The 18,644-nt window shown below is 36.0% G+C and overlaps 1 protein-coding gene across 1 annotated transcript; it reads right to left on the bottom strand.

Moving 5' to 3' along the window:
- Positions 1 to 13,673: 13,673 nt before the first annotated feature.
- Positions 13,674 to 15,715, bottom strand: LOC115994091. The gene is made up of 5 exons (XM_031118118.1): positions 15,045 to 15,715; positions 14,657 to 14,934; positions 14,434 to 14,552; positions 14,095 to 14,308; positions 13,674 to 13,943 (listed from the first exon to the last, which is right to left on the bottom strand). The coding sequence occupies exons 1-5, from the start codon at positions 15,659 to 15,661 to the stop codon at positions 13,723 to 13,725; spliced, it is 1,449 nt and encodes a 482-aa protein (XP_030973978.1). The 5' UTR covers positions 15,662 to 15,715; the 3' UTR covers positions 13,674 to 13,722.
- Between the last annotated feature and the right edge of the window lie 2,929 nt (positions 15,716 to 18,644).

Raw genomic sequence — 18,644 nt, 5'->3', positions numbered from 1 at the left:
AAAAAAAAAAAAAAAAATTATTGTTATATATAAAATTTAAAAATTTTATGATTTTTTTACCCTTAAAAAAATGTGTGACCACCCTAAAATTTTTTAAGCTCAATATAATTAAACTTTAGACAAAATTTAGCAATAAATTAACTTAGTTGTAGACTAAGGCTACAACTTCACTCGATATTTTTTTACTGGATACGAATTTTGACAAATCCACAATTAGGTTACATTTTGTTTTCTTTTCTTATATCCTCCATGCTTTCAAAACTTCAAGAAGATCAGAGATAAATAACTTATGTCATCAATCAAATGTTTAAATTTCTAGTTTTTGTAGTTTAAAATTATACGCAAAAAAATAAGTTTTTGGATTAAATAGTAAATAACATCTGATTAACATGAAATTTGACATGCGTTTAAAGAACATACAATTCAAAGGTTAGATTTTCAAAATATGTAGTCATGTTAATTTGTTTAGTGGAAATTATAGTCTTAAACTACAACTAAGTTTGTAGTCAAATTTTGTCCTCAAACTTTGTTCCTCTTAACAATATAGAGCCCTTACAAACAAAAAGAAAAATCCAAGAAAATTTTTATTTAAGTAAAATTTTGAAAAAGATTTAGCTTGCAGTATTGATAATGAGATTAATTATCATGCAACGATTTCAAATTTTTTTTTAATCAAAAAATCGTAGAAGAAAATTGTAACACTTCATATATTTGAGTTTTTTTTTTATTTTTTTTATTTTTTGCTTTCATTTTTGGTTGTTGTCAATATATGAAATTATCTTTTTATTAGATTTTGTTTAATTTAAGTTTCTTCATGATCACCTTGGAAAAAATTTCTGGAGCCACCACTGATCCTATCTCGTTCCGCCCCACATAGATTTTTTTCCGCCTTGAGTGATATGTATATATAATTTAGTTTATTTTTATGCAGTGCTTTTTTATAAATTAATTTTTATACATATTTTATTTTCATCTCATAAACACTTGTTTGTTTTCTCATGGCACTCTCATTGCCACCCCTCCCTTTTCTCTCTCATACTTATCTCATTGGTGATAGGGCTACCTAATTAGTAATTAGGAATGAAAAATGCCTCCACCCTATACACCTCCATAACTTGTCCTGAAAAGGGGATGGAACAAGGATAAAGCACCCATGATCCAACTCTGTCCAACCCTGCGACCATCCCAATCGAAACTAACTATCGGAAGTAGGGATTTAAATGTAGAACTTTAGTACTAGAGCTTCTACGATATAATGTTTACTTGACATTGTTCTAGAAAGTAGAGCTTTAGTTATAAATTTTTAGTATATAGCTTTTGTGATATAAAGTTTTAAGTTTTAACTGAAGAGCTCATTAGTATTTTGGGTGTTTGACAAATTATAGTGAAAAGTGTTTTAAAGTTCTGGATCCATAAACAGGGCCGACTGAAGCTATAGGCCACTTAGGCAGTGGCCTAAGGCCCCCACTGATAAAGAGGCCCCAAATAGTAATAATATATTATATAATATCCCATCAAAAAATTTTATAGTCTGAAAAAAAATTGCCTTAATCTTGAATGTTTTCTCACACATGAAAATTATTCTGATATTGATGGTTTAGATTTATTTTAAAAACTAAAAGTTTTAAAAAAAGTTTTGCAAATAAATGAAAACTCTCCGATTAATGTACTAAATTATATAAAAAGGTTAGAATCTTTTCCAAATGTATGTATTGCTTTCAGAATATTACTAACTATACCTGTTACAGTTGCTTCCGTAGAAATAAGTTTTTCAAAATTAAAATTAATAAAATCCTATTTAAGATCAATTATGTCACAAGAAAGATTAAGTGGATTAGCCATGTTACCAATTGAAAAAGAAATGTTAGCGGAATTTGAATGCAAAAATTTAATTAGTAATTTTGCTTCTCGAAAAGCAAGAAAAATAAATTTTAATTGAAAAAAATATATGAATTTATAATTAAATATAATAAAAGGCCTCATTTAAAGCTTTCGCCTAGAGCCCCCAAATTCATTGAGCCAGCCCTGTCCATAAATCATGAGCAGTGAATTGGAAAGTTTTTTTGCCCTCTTTTTTGCTCAAAAGACCTTTTCAACTTAAACAAGTATGTTAAGGATCTGCATTACGTAGCGCAAGACAAACCTTTAGAGGTTTAACTGTAAAACTCTGATGTTTTTAGTGCGTCGCGAATTAACAGTGTATAATACTTTAAAGTTATAAATTTATAAATTATTAACAATTAGTTGTAGACCATTTTTTTTCTAAATATTTCAGTTTTAGGCTTACAATTAAAGTCGTTTTTAGTTTTAAGGACCTTAAAGTTCTTTTTAGAGTCCGTTTAAGAATAGTTTATTTAGTTGAAATTAAAATTTTTTTGCTAAAAATACGATAGATAAAGCTAAAAGTTAGCTGAAATAATACAGGGAGACTCATGAATAGTATCAAAAGTATAATGAAACCCATGAATAATAGCAAAAATAAGCAAAATAGTAAAAAAAATTGTCCAAAAATAAGCTATCCCAAAGGCAATCTTAATGGGTCACCAGGCACCTTTTATTATTATTATTATTATTATTTATTGAAGTGCTTTTTAGTTCTAAAAGTTCTATCAGTAGAATTATGTCTGACTTTAGATATAATAAGTAAATAAGGTAGCTGTAAGGACACGATTCGTGGCGGACCGTAACAGTGTCGGGTTCGCACGTGAAAAGGCCCTAACAATATCATTTGTAGAGCGTGGGTTTGGAAGGCTAGGCCTTGATCGACAGGCGGTGTGTTTTTCGTGGTGTTCGTACAAGTTTAAGTTTTCCTTCACCCCTGGAGTCTTTCTCCTGGAGGTGGGCTGGGAGGCTCTGGTTTTTGGCCATTTTTCCCAACCTCCTCTCTAGGTTCCTTATTTTTCCTTTTATACTCGCCTGCGTCCACTATCCTTCATCCACGTATAGGGTCAACCTTTCCAAGGCTGATACTTGTCCCGTCAGTCCATACCCAAAGTCGTTGGGAAGGGTTGTAAAAGCCAAAGAATGCGGCTCTGTCAGGTTCAGAGCATTAAATGGAAGTAACAGCAGCTTTCCCTGAATATTTTAGATATTTCTTCCAAGTTTCAGTCCTATACCGTTTTTACCCTTCTTTCTGGGGGTACTTTGGGTCTGCCGAGGACTGAACTGCCCTCGGCGGTATCCAAAAGCTATCTTGTCGAGTTTGGGTCATAGCCCTCCTCGGCTTGGGCTTGGGCCTTCGGATTCTCCCCGGGTAGATGGGCCTGGCCCATAAATCATTTGGGCCCCACAATAGCCCCTCAAAACCCGGCTGTCCAACCTCTTGGTTGGAAAGGGGGGTTTTGGTGATGCCGAACCTCTTCCTACGGCCCAATCAATTTGGCCTATTAATAATGCTGGCGGCTCTTCATCTGTCCAAGAAATGCACTGGTCTATGAGACAGTTTTTTTGATTTCGCGCTTGATGCGTTCTTATCGTTTGAGTATCCAAAACGCGCTTTTAATGACCACTATTTACGAGACTACTTTAATTCGGCGGTTTGTTTTGATGGGGTGGAGAAACGGAACCAGCATGTTTGTGTTGGCAGATTCCTTTGGAGATCTGAACCTATTAAATGTCTCCCGCTCCACCCTCTGTATAAGAAGGAAGGGAGGAGGTTATTGTTTTTGTAAAGAATCCCTTTTCATCCTTCTGAGATTTGAAATACTTGGCCTCCCCTAGGGTTCATTTTACCCACTGGTTTATAAACTAAATCGTGATACACTTTACCATAACAACGAGTGATGCAGGAGCCAAATCCCTCCCATAAACGCCATGTTCCAATAAAACTCATTATGGCTCGATCGGGACAGGGATGACGAAGACTCAAAATCAATCTCACCATTCTTTCAGTCAAAATCCGAAGCAGGGACTTGTCACGTCAAACTTTCGGCGTGACTGAGTCGAGAACACCCATCATCAGTACCAACCGCTCTCCTATGAGTATACCTAGTATGGCTCCAGTGTGTTGAGAGTTAGGATCGAGGCAGGGACTAAGTGTCTCTACTTCTTCCTCTCTTCCTTCACTGGTGCTATCCTCCGTCTCCCTTTCTTAGTCTTCCCAGCACCAGATCCATCCTGGTGCTTTCACTTCTCCCTCTTTTACTCCTTTTTCTTTCTTTTCATCTCTTCTCTCTTCTTCTCCTCCTTCTTTACTCATGTCCTCCATCTTCTTCATTGATTTCTTCCTTACTATTTCCTTCTTCTTCATTTTTTCCCAAAGAAGGTTATTATCGTAATATGAGCAGTATTGAGGCAGAGATTGTAGAGACTTTGAAGACGAGTTTAAAAGACGCCTGACAGTTTACTTATCTGTACTACGGATGTAATTGTTGCTTAGGCAGTTCACATTTTGTATAGGCTCGTTTGAGCCCCTCTTTGTACGTTGTAATAATTTTTCGTATTAATAAAAATTGTTGTTATTTTATTTCGCATGTTTTGTCTCTATGCCCCTTTTTTTAAAAAAAAAAAAATTTACAAACGCTGCTCGGCACAATAATGTAGCATCTAAACCAATGACGACTAAGACCAAAATACTTGATAATAAAAAGATGTCGCCATAACTTTAATAGAAATGCTTGGCACAATAAGGCCGACCAGTGAAAAGTAATACTTACCCCCTGCTAGCCGAGGAGAAAAACGAAGGTTTGATGCCGTGTGAGGAATAACCATTTGAAGATATATCACCCACCAAATGAACAGCCTTCTTATACGACTAAATGCTGGGGCGTTCCACCACCTTCCTTACACCTTTATTGGCCTTAACCTTTTATGGTGTTTAAGCCGTGGATGAAGTGACCTGACATTTTTATCAAGTAACCCATCTTTACGAAATTCAAACCTTTTCTTATCAAAGTATTTGGTTTCCCCATTGGCTTGGGTCCGAGGACCATACAAGGCCTTGGTTCTGTCCAAAACTTGTAATAATTATAATTTTTTGTACTTGGTTTTCCCATAGGCTTGGGTCCGAAGACCATGCAAGGCCTTGGTTCTGTCCAAAACTTGTAATTTTTTTATGTACTTGGTTTCCCCATAGGCTTGAGTCCGAGGACCATGCAAGGCCTTGGTTCTGTCCAAAACTTGTAATTTTTTTATGTACTTGGTTTCCCCATAGGCTTGAGTCCGAGGACCATGCAAGGCCTTGGTTCTGTCCAAAACTTGTAATAATTATAATTTTTTGTACTTGGTTTTCCCATAGGCTTGGGTCCAAGGACCATGCAAGGCCTTGGTTCTGTCCCTGGGCTCCTATGCTGAACGGGCCTGGGCCGCGAATTTACTGGGCCCGCAAATTAAGAGGTATTTCCGTAGTCTTTGATCACGCGGTACTTTTTGGCGTCCCAGTGTTCGAGGTGCGCCTTCTCGAGACTCCTTTAGCCTCAGGGTTGCAGACGACGTTGGAAATCGAGCCAGAGACATTTTGTTTGTAGCGTTCCTTGGGACGCCGCGTGAGTAAAATGCCTCCACCTTATCTCTTAAATAAATAGGAGAGAAAGTCGCTTTACTTTCGCACAAATCCTTCAATCTTCTCTCCTAGTACATCATGTTCGAAGCGAGGGTTGGGGCAAAAGAGCTCTCTCCGCCACAAAGGCGCCGTGTCCTCCTGAGACTCCAGATGGTGAGGCACGGGCAAAGGAGGCACAAATTCAAGAGAATATTCCAGTTTGACAGAGGGGAAAGGGTGTTTCTCCCTCTTTTAGTCAAAATCCGAAGCAGGTTCTGTTCATGCCAAATTTTTGGTGTGTCAGAAGAAAGATTCTCCGCCCCCAGCGCCTCTGCCTTGTTGCAGGCAAATTTTTGGTGAAGGCTCCTCAGCTTCCGGCTCCCTGCATCTTTCCCTCAGCGGTGTGAGGCTTAAGTCGGGTTCTTTTGCTGCTTGAGTTATGGGCGTGCAAAAGCATTGAGGAGGAATAAGGTCTCGAGGTAGTAGCCAACTTCTCCTCTGTGCTACCTCCTCGGCTTTATCTTCACTCTCTTGTATTTTTCGTTACTTACGTAGTTAGCTTTAATGTAAGCTTTGTTTCAGCTTTTCATTGTACACTGTACTGTTCCTTTGTCTTAATAAAATATGTGTCTATTTCTCTATACATATCTTTCTTCTCCGTAACAATTACTTTATGCATGAATATTAAATATAAGCTTGCCCTTAATGATATTCCAGGCAGAAAAATGCCTTAACACAGATTCCTACTAGTTTAAACTTACAAATATTATCAAGCATAACAAGGTTAATCCTCAATAAATTAAACTCTTGGAACTAACTGGGATAACCGATGAGTGCTGCGCGATGCATGCTAGAGCGATGTCCGAGAACGATAAACTCTAAATAATTCGTCCGAGAGGGTAGCTGAGTAGCGAGGGACTTTGGTTGTGCTTTTGGGTAATATGTTGCGCCGTATCGCATCAACCCCTTTGATACTGGGGATCCGAGGGTAGACCGAGGAATCCGCGCAATCAAGGTATTAACCCATCTGTTAACGCGGAGTTCTCTTCGGATGGATTTTGAGGTTTATGTGCCATAGTTTTTTTTTTTTTTTTTTTTTTAAATAGTTGGTTCCTCATCCAAGTAGTTGGTTTCCCTATAGGCTTGAGTCCAAGGACTATGCAATGCCCTGATTCTGTCCAAAACCTAGTTTTCTTTGGCACTGGAACTTGGTTTTACGGGAGTTAGCTCCTCGGCCAAGCCCCTAGAATTATTCACGCAATTAACGCTGACAAACGTAGCCCCTAATCAAGAAGCATAGCCCCTAACGGAACTTTACGCTGAAACTCTATAACCAATTGTTAGGAATAAAAAAGGAACTATTTCGACCTACCGCCTATGCCAACACACAAGCCTTCCCACAGACGGCGCCAATTGTAAGGACACGATTCGTGGCGGACCGTAACAGTGTCGGGTTCGCACGTGAAAAGGCCCTAACAATATCATTTGTAGAGCGTGGGTTTGGAAGGCTAGGCCTTGATCGACAGGCGGTGGGTTTTTCGTGGTGTTCGTACAAGTTTAAGTTTTCCTTCACCCCTGGAGTCTTTCTCCTGGAGGTGGGCTGGGAAACTCTGGTTTTTGGCCATTTTTCCCAACCTCCTCTCTAGGTTCCATATTTTTCCTTTTATACTCGCCTGCGTCCACTATCCTTCATCCACGTATAGGGTCAACCTTTCCAAGGCTGATACTTGTCCCGTCAGTCCATACCCAAAGTCGTTGGGAAGGGTTGTAAAAGCCAAAGAATGCGGCTCTGTCAGGTTCAGAGCATTAAATGGCAGTAACAGCAGCTTTCCCTGGATATTTTAGATCTTTCTTCCAAGTTTCAGTCCTATACCGTTTTTACCCTTCTTTCTGGGGGTACTTTGGGTCTGCCGAGGACTGAACTGCCCTCGGCGGTATCCAAAGGTTATCTTGTCGAGTTTGGGCCATATCCCTTCTCGACTTGGGCCTTCGGATTCTCTCTGGGTAGATGGGCCTGGCCCATAAATCATTTGGGCCCCACAATAGCTCTTTCTAAAAAAAAAAAAAAAAAAAGTAAATAAGGTAGCCCAGGGTATTTTCCATTTAAAAACATAGCTTTCTAATTTGTATGTATAAATAAAGGGAGGGTTCCCATCAAAAAAGAAAAAAAAGAAAAAAAGGGAGGGTTATGTAAAAAATATTATTTTAGGATGTTTTTTGGGTATTTGTTAATAAACTATTTTAGAAAAATTTTAATATTACTTTTATAAAAAAATATAAAAAGTTGTTAAAAAAACTAATTACTTTTTTTTTTTTCAAAAAAATTTTCTAAAAAAAATTTCCTAAACCAATACCCTATCCGTTACAAAAGAAGAAGAAGAGGAAGAAGAAGAGCTAAGCCATGGTCCAAATTTTTTTCTACTTTCTTAAGTATACAAAGCATTTTGTGTTTTTTTTTTACAAGATAGAAATTCTACTCTAACATAATCTAAGTGTATATGTGTGTGAAGCTCCATTATGAAGACTTGAACCCCAACCCTTACTCCCCATACCCTATAAGCACTTATACTTGTGGAGTGACCATCGTATCAAGAGTGTGTGGTGATAGAGCATTTTGTGTTCTAATTCCTCATTGGCTTGAATCTTTACTTTCTCTTTCGGCACTTTATTAAATGAAGGAGACAACTTGCCAAAAATTTGTGTCAATTGTCAAACCAACCGTGAGAAAACCATATGTCAATTTCCCACTAAAGTCTTCCAGTGATTTTCTTCCATTCAAAAGGCACCGTATCAATGTTACCGACTCTTTGCAGCACACAACCTCTTTTCCCTAATTTCGATCCTTCCTGAGTCCTGAGTCCCGAGTCCCAACTAGCACTTGAGTTCATTATTACTATAAGGATGGTATACTGTATACCTTCTCTTACATTTTATTTTTCAAAAATTTCCAAAAAAATACTACAAATTTTGTGATATAGAACTTACAAATAGATGTGTTACAAATTACCAAAAAAAAAAATTAAATAGTAGGTTTTTTTTTTTTTTTGGGATAGAGTTTCAACCAAAAAACCAATTGATTTTTTGTGTAGGCGAGAATTGAACTTCAAATATCTTATGCAACCATTAGAGACTTTATCAGTTGAGCAAACTAGAACCCATAATTTAAATAGTAGTTGAAGTCTACTAATTATATTCATTGTTACATCACTTTGTAAGGTTTATATAATAAAAAAGATGATTTCCTTTAGTATTTTCCTTTTCAAAAATAAAGTGGATCATGTGATCCTGTCACATGCTACATGCATCAATTGAATGATTTTCGAATTGTGCCTTCCCTTTTAGGGAAATTTTTAGTAGTCATAGGTTCATGTGATTTTTCCCAATTGTCCCTTCACTTTTATTGATAGAAAATTAAGGGTTTCTCATGATCAAATATATATGTGTAAGAATTGTTACACATGATGACATGAGTATTATTAAAAACAATTCCCACCCCTTTCACATATATAGATCTGTAGGGACTAGGGCCCAAAGTAGCGTATTGGATCTTGGGCCATGTCCGAGGACATAGACAAGTCCGAGGAGGAACGAATAGCTACTAAGGGATTCCCAGTTGAAATCTCACAAGTGGGGTATGAATAGAAGGATATCCGAGGAGGAATACCTCCTCAAACACAACAAGTGTAGTCCAAGTATACACTAAATGTGCCCTGTGAAAGTACGAGAAGGAAGGAAACTCAAAATATCTAAGAAAAAACTGCTACCACCATATTAAATGCATTGCAATTACTTTTCTGACCGCATTTATGTGGAGAAAACCTCTGAACAGTGCTGTCTTAGCTACCACAACTCACAGAAGGCTGAAAAGGGTGTCTAATGGGATGGGCACTCAAGTGTGGATTCAGATTATCAACAAGTGTAGGGTCAAGATGATCATAAAGGAGCTATAAAATGTGGAAGAACCCCCATGAGAAAGGGATCAGAAAAACAAAAAGAAAACACTGTAACAATCTAAACTATCTTAGTATCTAACTATGATCAATATACAATAATTGTGGCCTCCTCGGACTGAAAGTCCACAGACATCAATATCTCTTATTTGTGCTTGATTGTCTTTTGATCCAATACTAGCCGTTGTCCAATTCATTAGGACTCAGTTCTTTGACCCATTCTCTGCAAATTTATTGTATTGGACTCATTGGACCAAGACTCCATACATTTTGGGCTTAGGCTCCAAATTTTTAGCCCGACAAGAACCATAGAAGATATTTGTGGCTATGTGCCACACATTTATGCACTAACTCAATTGGGGTGCCTCCAATTACACCCCTTTCTAATTTGGCCATTTTAAGCTTTTCTCATGACCAATCACGTATGAATCGTTTTGATAATTGTTAAAACAATTCCTACATAATTACATAGAAAACATTTGTGCCACACATATGCTCTAGCTACAATCTCTAATATTAGGGAGATTTGAACCTCAATTGGGGAGATTTGTTGAACATCCAATTCCACCCCTTTCTAATTTGGCCACTTCAGAAGCCTCCCGGCTTTTTTGTCCTACTTCTCTCTAATTTGTTGGGGTTAGCATGTACATGTTTATATGTCTTGCCCATATATAAACTAACTCTAAGCCTATTCTCCATCGATGTCCATCTAATTAATGATTATCTTATAGTAATGTGGGTTTGCTACTAAAGGAAACCTATATGTTGTGAGATGCATAGTGCATCTATTCAATGCAGAAGATACTTTCTCCTGAGCCTCATTATTGTTTCAGGATTGGGTTTATTCACATCTCTAACTTGCTAAGTCAGGATGTAGACAGAAAATAAGGATTAGATTTAGAAGGATCCTATTATCCTTTATTGAGAGGGGAAAAAAAAAACTTATTTATGAGCCTATTAATTTGGTGGGAATGTCAAACAATGACTAAAAAAATTCAAACGGTAGATAAGTAACATTTCCATTTGTTTTTTTGGAGAGATTTTTAACCTATGACGTCCGCTCCTGATGATAGCTCTTTATCATCAGACCAAGACACCAATCAGTTTTTGGTGTAGGCGGGGATTGAACTCCAGATCTCTTATACAACCATCAAATACTTTACCAGTTGAGTTAACTGAAACCCACAACATTTCCATTTGTTTTAATGATTATATAATAATATCGGTTTGTGATTTTAAACTGTTTGAAACAGTCTAATAATAATATAATTTTTTCTTTCTAGAAATGTAGAATTAAAAAAATATAGTGGCTCTAATTTGGAATTCGGTTCAAGCTTTTGGATGCATATATATCCTAGACCTAGTAAAATATATATATATATATATATAATTTTTTTTTCCAGCTGGTCCTAAATTTAGCAATAGATTATTATTATTTAGTAACGTCGCTAAAAGTTATTTTACACCCACAAATCCCATATAAATACAAAATATAAAATTGATGATATGATGGAGACAAGGATTGGTGAACTTCTAGAAATTTTATACAACATCAAGTCCTACTCATTATGTGTCAGTTCTTAATGCAGAAAAGGAAGCATGATAATGTTAGGTCAATTTTTATTCGAGTAGAAATACTTAAATTTATAAATAATTCTTTGAATTTACAAGAAAGAATTCTATAATCCAAAATAAATAAATAAATAATCTCAACCCCCCCCCCCCCCACCCCCCCAATACTACCTAGTCAAAAAGAGTGAAAACAATTCCTTAACAAACCTTGTTTTGAGTTGGAAAACCTTAAAACCTAGTATTAAAAATAAGGTTAAAGTGCAAATAACATCCCTAAAGTTTAAAAGTCTTTGAATTTTATATTTTAAAATTTCAGAATTTAGATTTTACTTCATGAAATTATACTTAATTTGCATCAGCGGTCTCTTTATTAGTTTTTTGTTGACGTGTCTATTAAATGCCATATAAACTTATGAAGTGTACTAATTGATCCAATTGAAACATGACACATGGATTTATCTACTCATGTCAAATTAAAAACCTTAAAAAAAAAAAAAAAAACCTATTTTTAAATATTTAAAATAAGAACTAAAAAAAAAATACAATAATTCCTTCTTCTTTTTTTCATTTTCTACAACAATTTTAGGGAACCCCAAAAAAATTTTAAAAATCAAACAATAAATAAGTTTCTAGGGACCCAAACAAATAGGCACTGGCCCAAATAATAATATGTTGCACATGCTGCTAATAGCAGGAAAATAAACAAAAGCAAAGCTTGAGTTTGAGTAAAAGTTTTCTCCAATGTCTGATTATTATTGTAGGGATGAAGGGTCCAAGAATATATATTAGACCGCGGGCCTTGTCCGAGGACATTTAGCTGTTCGAGGATGGTTAAACCTTAACGAAGACATACAAATAGACATGGAAAAATGGGTCAGAATTTTCTGACCTGACCCGAAAAATACCTAACCCGAATCCGATTTTTTTGACCCGAAACAAAAACAAGTTGATCTGTGACCCGACCCATGTTTTTTTGTGTGGGTCAACCCGACCCAAACCCGAATCATTTTTAAAAAAAATTTTGGGTAAAAAAAATAATAAAATTAAGACAATATTGGTTTAATTGTTTGTTGTGAGTTTTAAGGAAACAATTGAGACATTTACATAACTGCATGCAAATTAATTGAAAGATGAATGGTTGAGCATTCTGTAATGAGTAAACATTTTTAGATATTAAATAGCAAAGTACATGCCAAGATAATTTGGTTACAGTACAGTTAAAAACATAGATTTAAAATTATAAACATATGTGAGAAACATTTACAAGTGTGAAAATAATAAAGCCAAATTAACATAAATTATGAATGCTTAGACCTATTTTTTAACAATTTATGTCCAAAATAAACGATTTTTCAAAATAAATTATTATATTTCCTAGAGTGTGTGTTGCTTAACAATGATATGATATTCATAAAAGAGACAATGTATAAATAAGTAAACAATCAAACTTTAATGTATATCTCAAATTGAAATAGAGTGCCAACCACAATTGACAATAGATTATAAAATTAATTTTCAAGATTGTAAATTTCTTATATGTTTTTATTCTTTGTCAAATGAATTATCCAATAAGTCATTTGTAATTTTGTTTTATATTTTGGGATGTTGATATTGTGTAGAAATAAAACTTGTGTATTTTTGTTACTTATCTTTGTGTTATTTTGTTTTAGATAGCAATGATAGGATTTGTATAATTTTTAAAGTTATTGAATAAGTATTAATAAGTGTAGTTCATTCTTGATATAAGTGGTGAATTCAAAGTAATTTGTTGTATGACTTTCCAAATGGCAAATGCATGTTGTTTTCTTTATAAAAAAAATTCATGTGAAAAATACAGGTCAACCCGACCCGACCTACAACCCGATTGACCCGAACCAGTTTTTAACCAGCTTAAAATGACCTGTTTTTGACCTACAACAACCCGTTTGACATGCAACCCGATTGACCTGACTTGAACCCGGCTCAACCCGACCCACCCATTTTGCCATATCTACGTACAAATAAGTAAGTTATGGAAGAATTTTGGTCATAAAGGTTTGGGAAAGTAGTCCAAGGAAAATGCCTCCTCGACTAAGCAGAGTAGAGGTCAGAGGTTCGACTTGCCATCAAGAACGACACACCAGACAATTTTATTGATAAGGATAAGTATCAAGAGAGAATAGGACAAGGGCAAGCTGAGAACTATCTAGAAGAAAGCTGCTGCCAAGGTTGTCAAAATCGGGATCCTACGTAGGATCGTTGGAGGTAGGTAAGATCGTGGATCGTAGGATCGAATCGTAAATCGTAAGATCTTACCTATTTTCAGATTTTAAGCAAAAATCCTATTGATAATAACTTTGTATGTTATATAATCACTTAAAATATGAATTCATCCATTAAAAAACAAAAATTGCATCATAAAATGTAATTTACACGCACTACATTGTTCTTATGTTATTCTAACGAAACAAAATATATTTAACTTTTGACATAATATATCTAAAAAGTTCAATACATGTTTAATTAGCAATTAAGTACCAAAATATTATCTACACATATGGAAAATGTTTTCCAAATTCTAAGTTCCAAATCCAAAATAAGTTAGGCTAGTTAGCATATAAAAACTAGCTAACTACAAATTTACAATATGTAATTCAAAAAGAGAATTCTCAATCTAAGGTAAACTAGCTAATTACAAATATAAAATCCAAAAGAGAATTCTCATTCTAAAGTTCTTCTAATCTAGTCACTATCATTGTCATATCTCATTTCATCATCTATATCCTTCCTAGTATCAACATCCATGGCGTAATCATCGAAATCCCTAACTCTCTCAAATCCAGGTGGGGGCCGATCACTATCATCATCATCAGAACCATCATCATTCTCAGGAAATTCATCACTAACATCATGAACTAGCACACTTTTTCCTTTGGCAGCAACTCTTGAAACCTCATCATCACCTAACATTGATAACCAAAATATACAAATTTTTTTGATAAGTAAAGTATACAAATGTAAATTAGTGATTAGTGGTCACACATTCAAACTATACATTGATAACTTGTATAAATATTAGCTATAAAGGAAGGCTTTAAAGTTATAAATTAATACCTTCATTGTCTTCATTAAAATCCGCACTATCATCTTCTGAATCTACAGAATCTGCTGCTAACCACTCATCATCAGAAGACAAATTCTCCAAACCAATTTCTTCTTTTGTACTCAATGGTTTAGCTCTTTTTTGTTTTATCTTCAAGTTGTACATAACAAAGACCAAGTCATTCATTTTTTTCTGGTGTAAGCGATTTCTCCTTTTTGAATGTACCTATAGTTGTAATAATTTTAATTGAGAATTCTCAAACACAAGGGAGGGGGGAAGAAACAAACTTTTACTAAGAAAGAAAATAGAAAACCATCTTGTCATAATATACCAAAGTCAATTGGTCTTACCATTTCAAACGCACTCCAATTTCTTTCACAACCAGATGAGCTACATGTTAAGCTCAATATTCTTATAGCAAATTTTTTCAATTCAGGACAATCATCTCCATATGAGTCCCACCATTCAGCTGATACATATATGAATTATAATATCTTAGTCTTAAGAATAAAATTTACAACTAATAAAGATGAATTTGAATGTAAAACAAAAAACAAAAAACAAAATTGTTACCTGGCTGTTTGGTATCTCTGGCTAGTATGGCAGCTTCAATACCAAAGAGCCCCTTTGCTTGTTTGAATTTTTCAAGTTGCATATCTATCTTTTTCCTATCACTAACTTCTGGAACCATTCGTTGAAGACACGTATATAGTCCTAATTTAATATCTGAACCCGGATCAAAAGAAGGATCATAATGAATAGAAGGGTTCAAATAGTATCCCGCAGCATGCAAAGGCCTATGAAGTTGCACTTCCCATCGATCATCAATAATATCCCATATCTCTTTGTAACTACAATTTAAAACAGTGGATATTATATTAAAAAAAAAGAATATATATTTAATAAGCTAATGAATTAAAAACAAATGTAAATTTAAGGAAGATATAAATAAAATGGTTACCTCTTTTGAACATTATTGAAATTTTTCTGTATTTCTTCTTTTGCTTTTTCCATTTCTTGATAAATGAATCCCATTGGAGGTGTATCAGAATCAACCAGGCGAAGCACCTTTAAAAGGGGTATTGCGGCCTTCAAGCATTTGACAACAAGTCGCCAAAAGCCATTGTTATCCATAACTATGGCATGAATTCTTTTCCCTTCTTTTGTTTTTGCAAATTTACTACACCTCCATTGTTCAGAAGAAAACATTGCCATCAATTCTCCTTTGAACTCATTAAGGCATGACAATGTCAAATATGATGTTGCAAATCTAGTGGCAGCAGGTCTAATCAATTCCCTCCCTTTAGTGAAATCCCTCAACCAATTTAAAAGCATAGCTCTAGAATATATGAACGTTGTAATCTTCTTCCCCTTTGCAATTGTGTACTTATGGTCCTTAATCTTTTTTTCAAAATCCTCAAGTATCAAATCCAAGCAATGGGCAGCACATGGAGTCCAAAACAGGCACTTTCTCTTCTGCATCAACATCTCTCCAGCTAGTTTGTAGTTAGCAGCATTGTCAGTCACCAATTGCACAACATTCTCCTCTCCAACCCTATCGACAACTTCATCTAACATTTGACAAACTTTTTCAGCTGTTTTAGATATGTTAGATGTGTCTATAGAGTATAGGAAAATGGTTCCTTTGGGACTATTCACCAAAAAATTACAAATGGATCTCCTTTTCTTATCAGACCAGCCATCAGACATAATTGAACAACCTGTTTTTTTCCATTCAACCTTATATTCTTCAAGCATTTGTTGTGTAAAATCTACCTCTTTCTTCAAGCATGTCTCCCTAATCTCATGATAGGAAGGAGGCTTGAGGCCAATCCCAAATCTTGAAATCATATCAATCATTTGCAGAAACTCCGGATTTTTGACACAATTAAAAGGGATGGCACTAGTGTAGAAGAATCTAGCAATTTGTTGGATCACTAGATCACGTTCTCCTTTTTTAAACACACGATTCATTGTTACTTGCTTATTTTTTGTAACAAACTTATCCATGGAGCCTATGTGTTTGCCCCTCCCTTTTGATGAATGTAGTTGTTGTACTTCAACTAATTCATCATCATTGCCATCATCCTCTTCTTCTATAGTATACCACCTTTTCTTTTTTATAGATGCTTCAGATTGGGCATACAAAAGAGTCGCAAATTTTTCCCTCACCTTTTCTGGCACACTAGGACAAGCTGAAACATTTTTCCTAGTCCCAGCTAAATGATGCTTCAGCCTATATATACCCCCACTATGAATTTCTTTGCAATAATTACATTGAACTTGCCTTGAACCTACTTCAACACCATGTTCCCATCCCAGGTCAGACCTATTTCCTGGTGCATTTTTTCGCTTAATTTTCTTTCTAGCCAAATTAGACATTGTATATTTGTACTAGAGCCGCAAAAAAAGACACCAAGATACAGAGCATGCTCAAAAAAATCACACAGAAAATTCATCAAACAGGTTATGTGCAATTCTAAACTACTAATTGTGTTTACTAATATTTCTCAAAGAATCAAATACTAAAGACCCTGTTTCTTAATTTTTCAAATTTTACTTAATTTAGTTAACAAAATAGAAAAATAAAAACATAAACACAACACAACACAACAATCTGGAATCAAGCTATCAAAGTGCAAATAAATGATAAACTACTAACTTAATAAGTACTAACTACCAAAAAAGATTACCAGAAAGCTTAAAGGGCAGCAATGGCTCACGGCAACATCATTGACAGGGCTGAGAGGTGCTGGGTTTTTGACAGAGGATTGACTCGATTGAGGAGGTGCGGGACTGAGGTGTTGGTTTCTAAATGTTTCTAAATACTTAAGAAGGATTGAAAGAAGCAATAGCTCACCATTGAGAGGGCTGAGTGCTGGGTTTTTGACAGGGGACTGTGGAGGTGCGCGGGACAGAGCTACTACGTTCTGGAGCTTTTGACAGAGAATTGAGCAGATGCGACCGTGCGGGACTGAGGTGCTGGTTTTTGAAAGTTTCTAAATACTTAAGAAAGATTGAGAGTAGCAATAGTTCACCATTGAGAGGGCTGAGTGCTGGGTTTTTAACAGGGGAGTCGGACTGTGGAGGCGCGCGGGAGGGAGCAGGTGCGTGTGTTGTGTGTTTGAGTCTGTTGACTGCTGAAGCTTTTTAGTGTTTCTAAAATATTTAGGTTTTGTTTGAAAACTTAACTTAAGTAGTATAGGTTTTTTTGGGATTTTATTTTGAGAGAGGGGTAATTTAGGACTTTAATTCATTGGGCTTGTGGGTATTGGACCATTAGGTGGGCCAGGCATTATTTTACTGGACTAACCCAAATGACCCAAATGAATCCCACTTAAAAAAAAAAAAAAAAAAAAATCCAAAAAAGCCTAATGGTAGGATCGGTAGGATCCCATACGATCCTACGATCCTATACGATCCTACACGATCCTACAAACGATCCTAACATTTTTGCGATCCTGCTACGATTTTAATCTTTTTGGTGAGGTGGGATCGTAAAATCGTGCGATTTTACGATCCGGATCGCGATTTTGACAACCTTGGCTGCTGCTACTGCATTAAATGCTCTGCAGCTAACTTCTTGACCGCATTTATGTAAATGTGATACCTGAATAGTAGTATTCAGCCTTACAGTTACCCCCAATGACTTCAGGAATGTGCTAATGGGACAAGGATCAAAGCTGGCAACTTGATCTACACGTGGAAGGCTGAAATGAAGAAAAACATGGTAATATAAAGAAGAAAGACCCCCATTACTAGGGGGACATATGAGAATCTGTATAAAAAATAATAAAAAATAAAAAATAAAAAATAAAACTGTAGCAATAAGAACTGTAAGGACTCAATTTGTAACGAACCATAACAGTGTTGGGTTCACACGTAAAAATGCCTAAACAATATCATTTATAGAGCGTGGGTTTGAAAGGCTAGGCCTTAGTCACCAGACGGCGGGTTTTTCGTGGTGTTCATATATGGTTTAAATCGTGTTCGTCCTGGGGAGTCTTTCTCCTGGAGGCGGGCTGGGAGGCTTTGGTTTTTGGCCATTTTTCCCAACCCCTTTCCCCGGATTGCTTATTTTTCCTTTTATACTAGCCTGTCTTCCTTATCCAACGTCCACGTGTGGGGTTCGATTTTCCAAGACTGATACTTGTCCCATCAGCCCATACTCAGAGTAGTTGGGGGTGGTTGTAAAAGCTGAAGGGTATGGCTCTGTCAGGTACAGAGTATTGAATGGCAGTAAGTGCAGCTTTCCCTTTGTCCTTGGTCGTTAAACTATCCAGGGTGTCCTTCCCTATTGACATAGATATTTTTAGATTTTTTCCAGACTGTTTCTGTTCCGTTTTTGTCCTTCCTTCCAGGGGGACCTCGGACATGCCGAGGACTGAATCGTCCTCAGCTGTGTCTCAGGACTATTTTGTACTTGCATTACCTATCCTTGGCTATAACCTTCCTCGGCCCGGGCCTTGGGCCCCAATGAATAAATAGGCCAGGGCCACAGATTATCGGGCCCTACAAGAATTATAATCAAGTTCAAGAGAATTATATACACGAACTACTC

Source organism: Quercus lobata, chromosome 6 (genome assembly GCF_001633185.2).
Source record: "Quercus lobata isolate SW786 chromosome 6, ValleyOak3.0 Primary Assembly, whole genome shotgun sequence".
Lineage (NCBI taxonomy): Eukaryota > Viridiplantae > Streptophyta > Magnoliopsida > Fagales > Fagaceae > Quercus > Quercus lobata.
Note: the sequence above shows the minus strand (reverse complement) of the source record. Positions and strands in the feature narration are given on the sequence as shown.

What these genes read in the sequence shown, in the direction of transcription:
- LOC115994091 (XM_031118118.1), bottom strand. Translation starts at nt 15,661, where the DNA reads ATGTTAGATGAAGTTGTCGATAGGGTTGGAGAGGAGAATGTTGTGCAA. An exon ending in TTCAATAATGTTCAAAAGAG is followed by an intron (nt 14,935 to 15,044) that starts GTAACCATTTTA and finishes TTTAAATTGTAG; the next exon opens with TTACAAAGAGATATGGGATA. An exon ending in ATTGGAGTGCGTTTGAAATG is followed by an intron (nt 14,309 to 14,433) that starts GTAAGACCAATT and finishes TTACAACTATAG; the next exon opens with GTACATTCAAAAAGGAGAAA.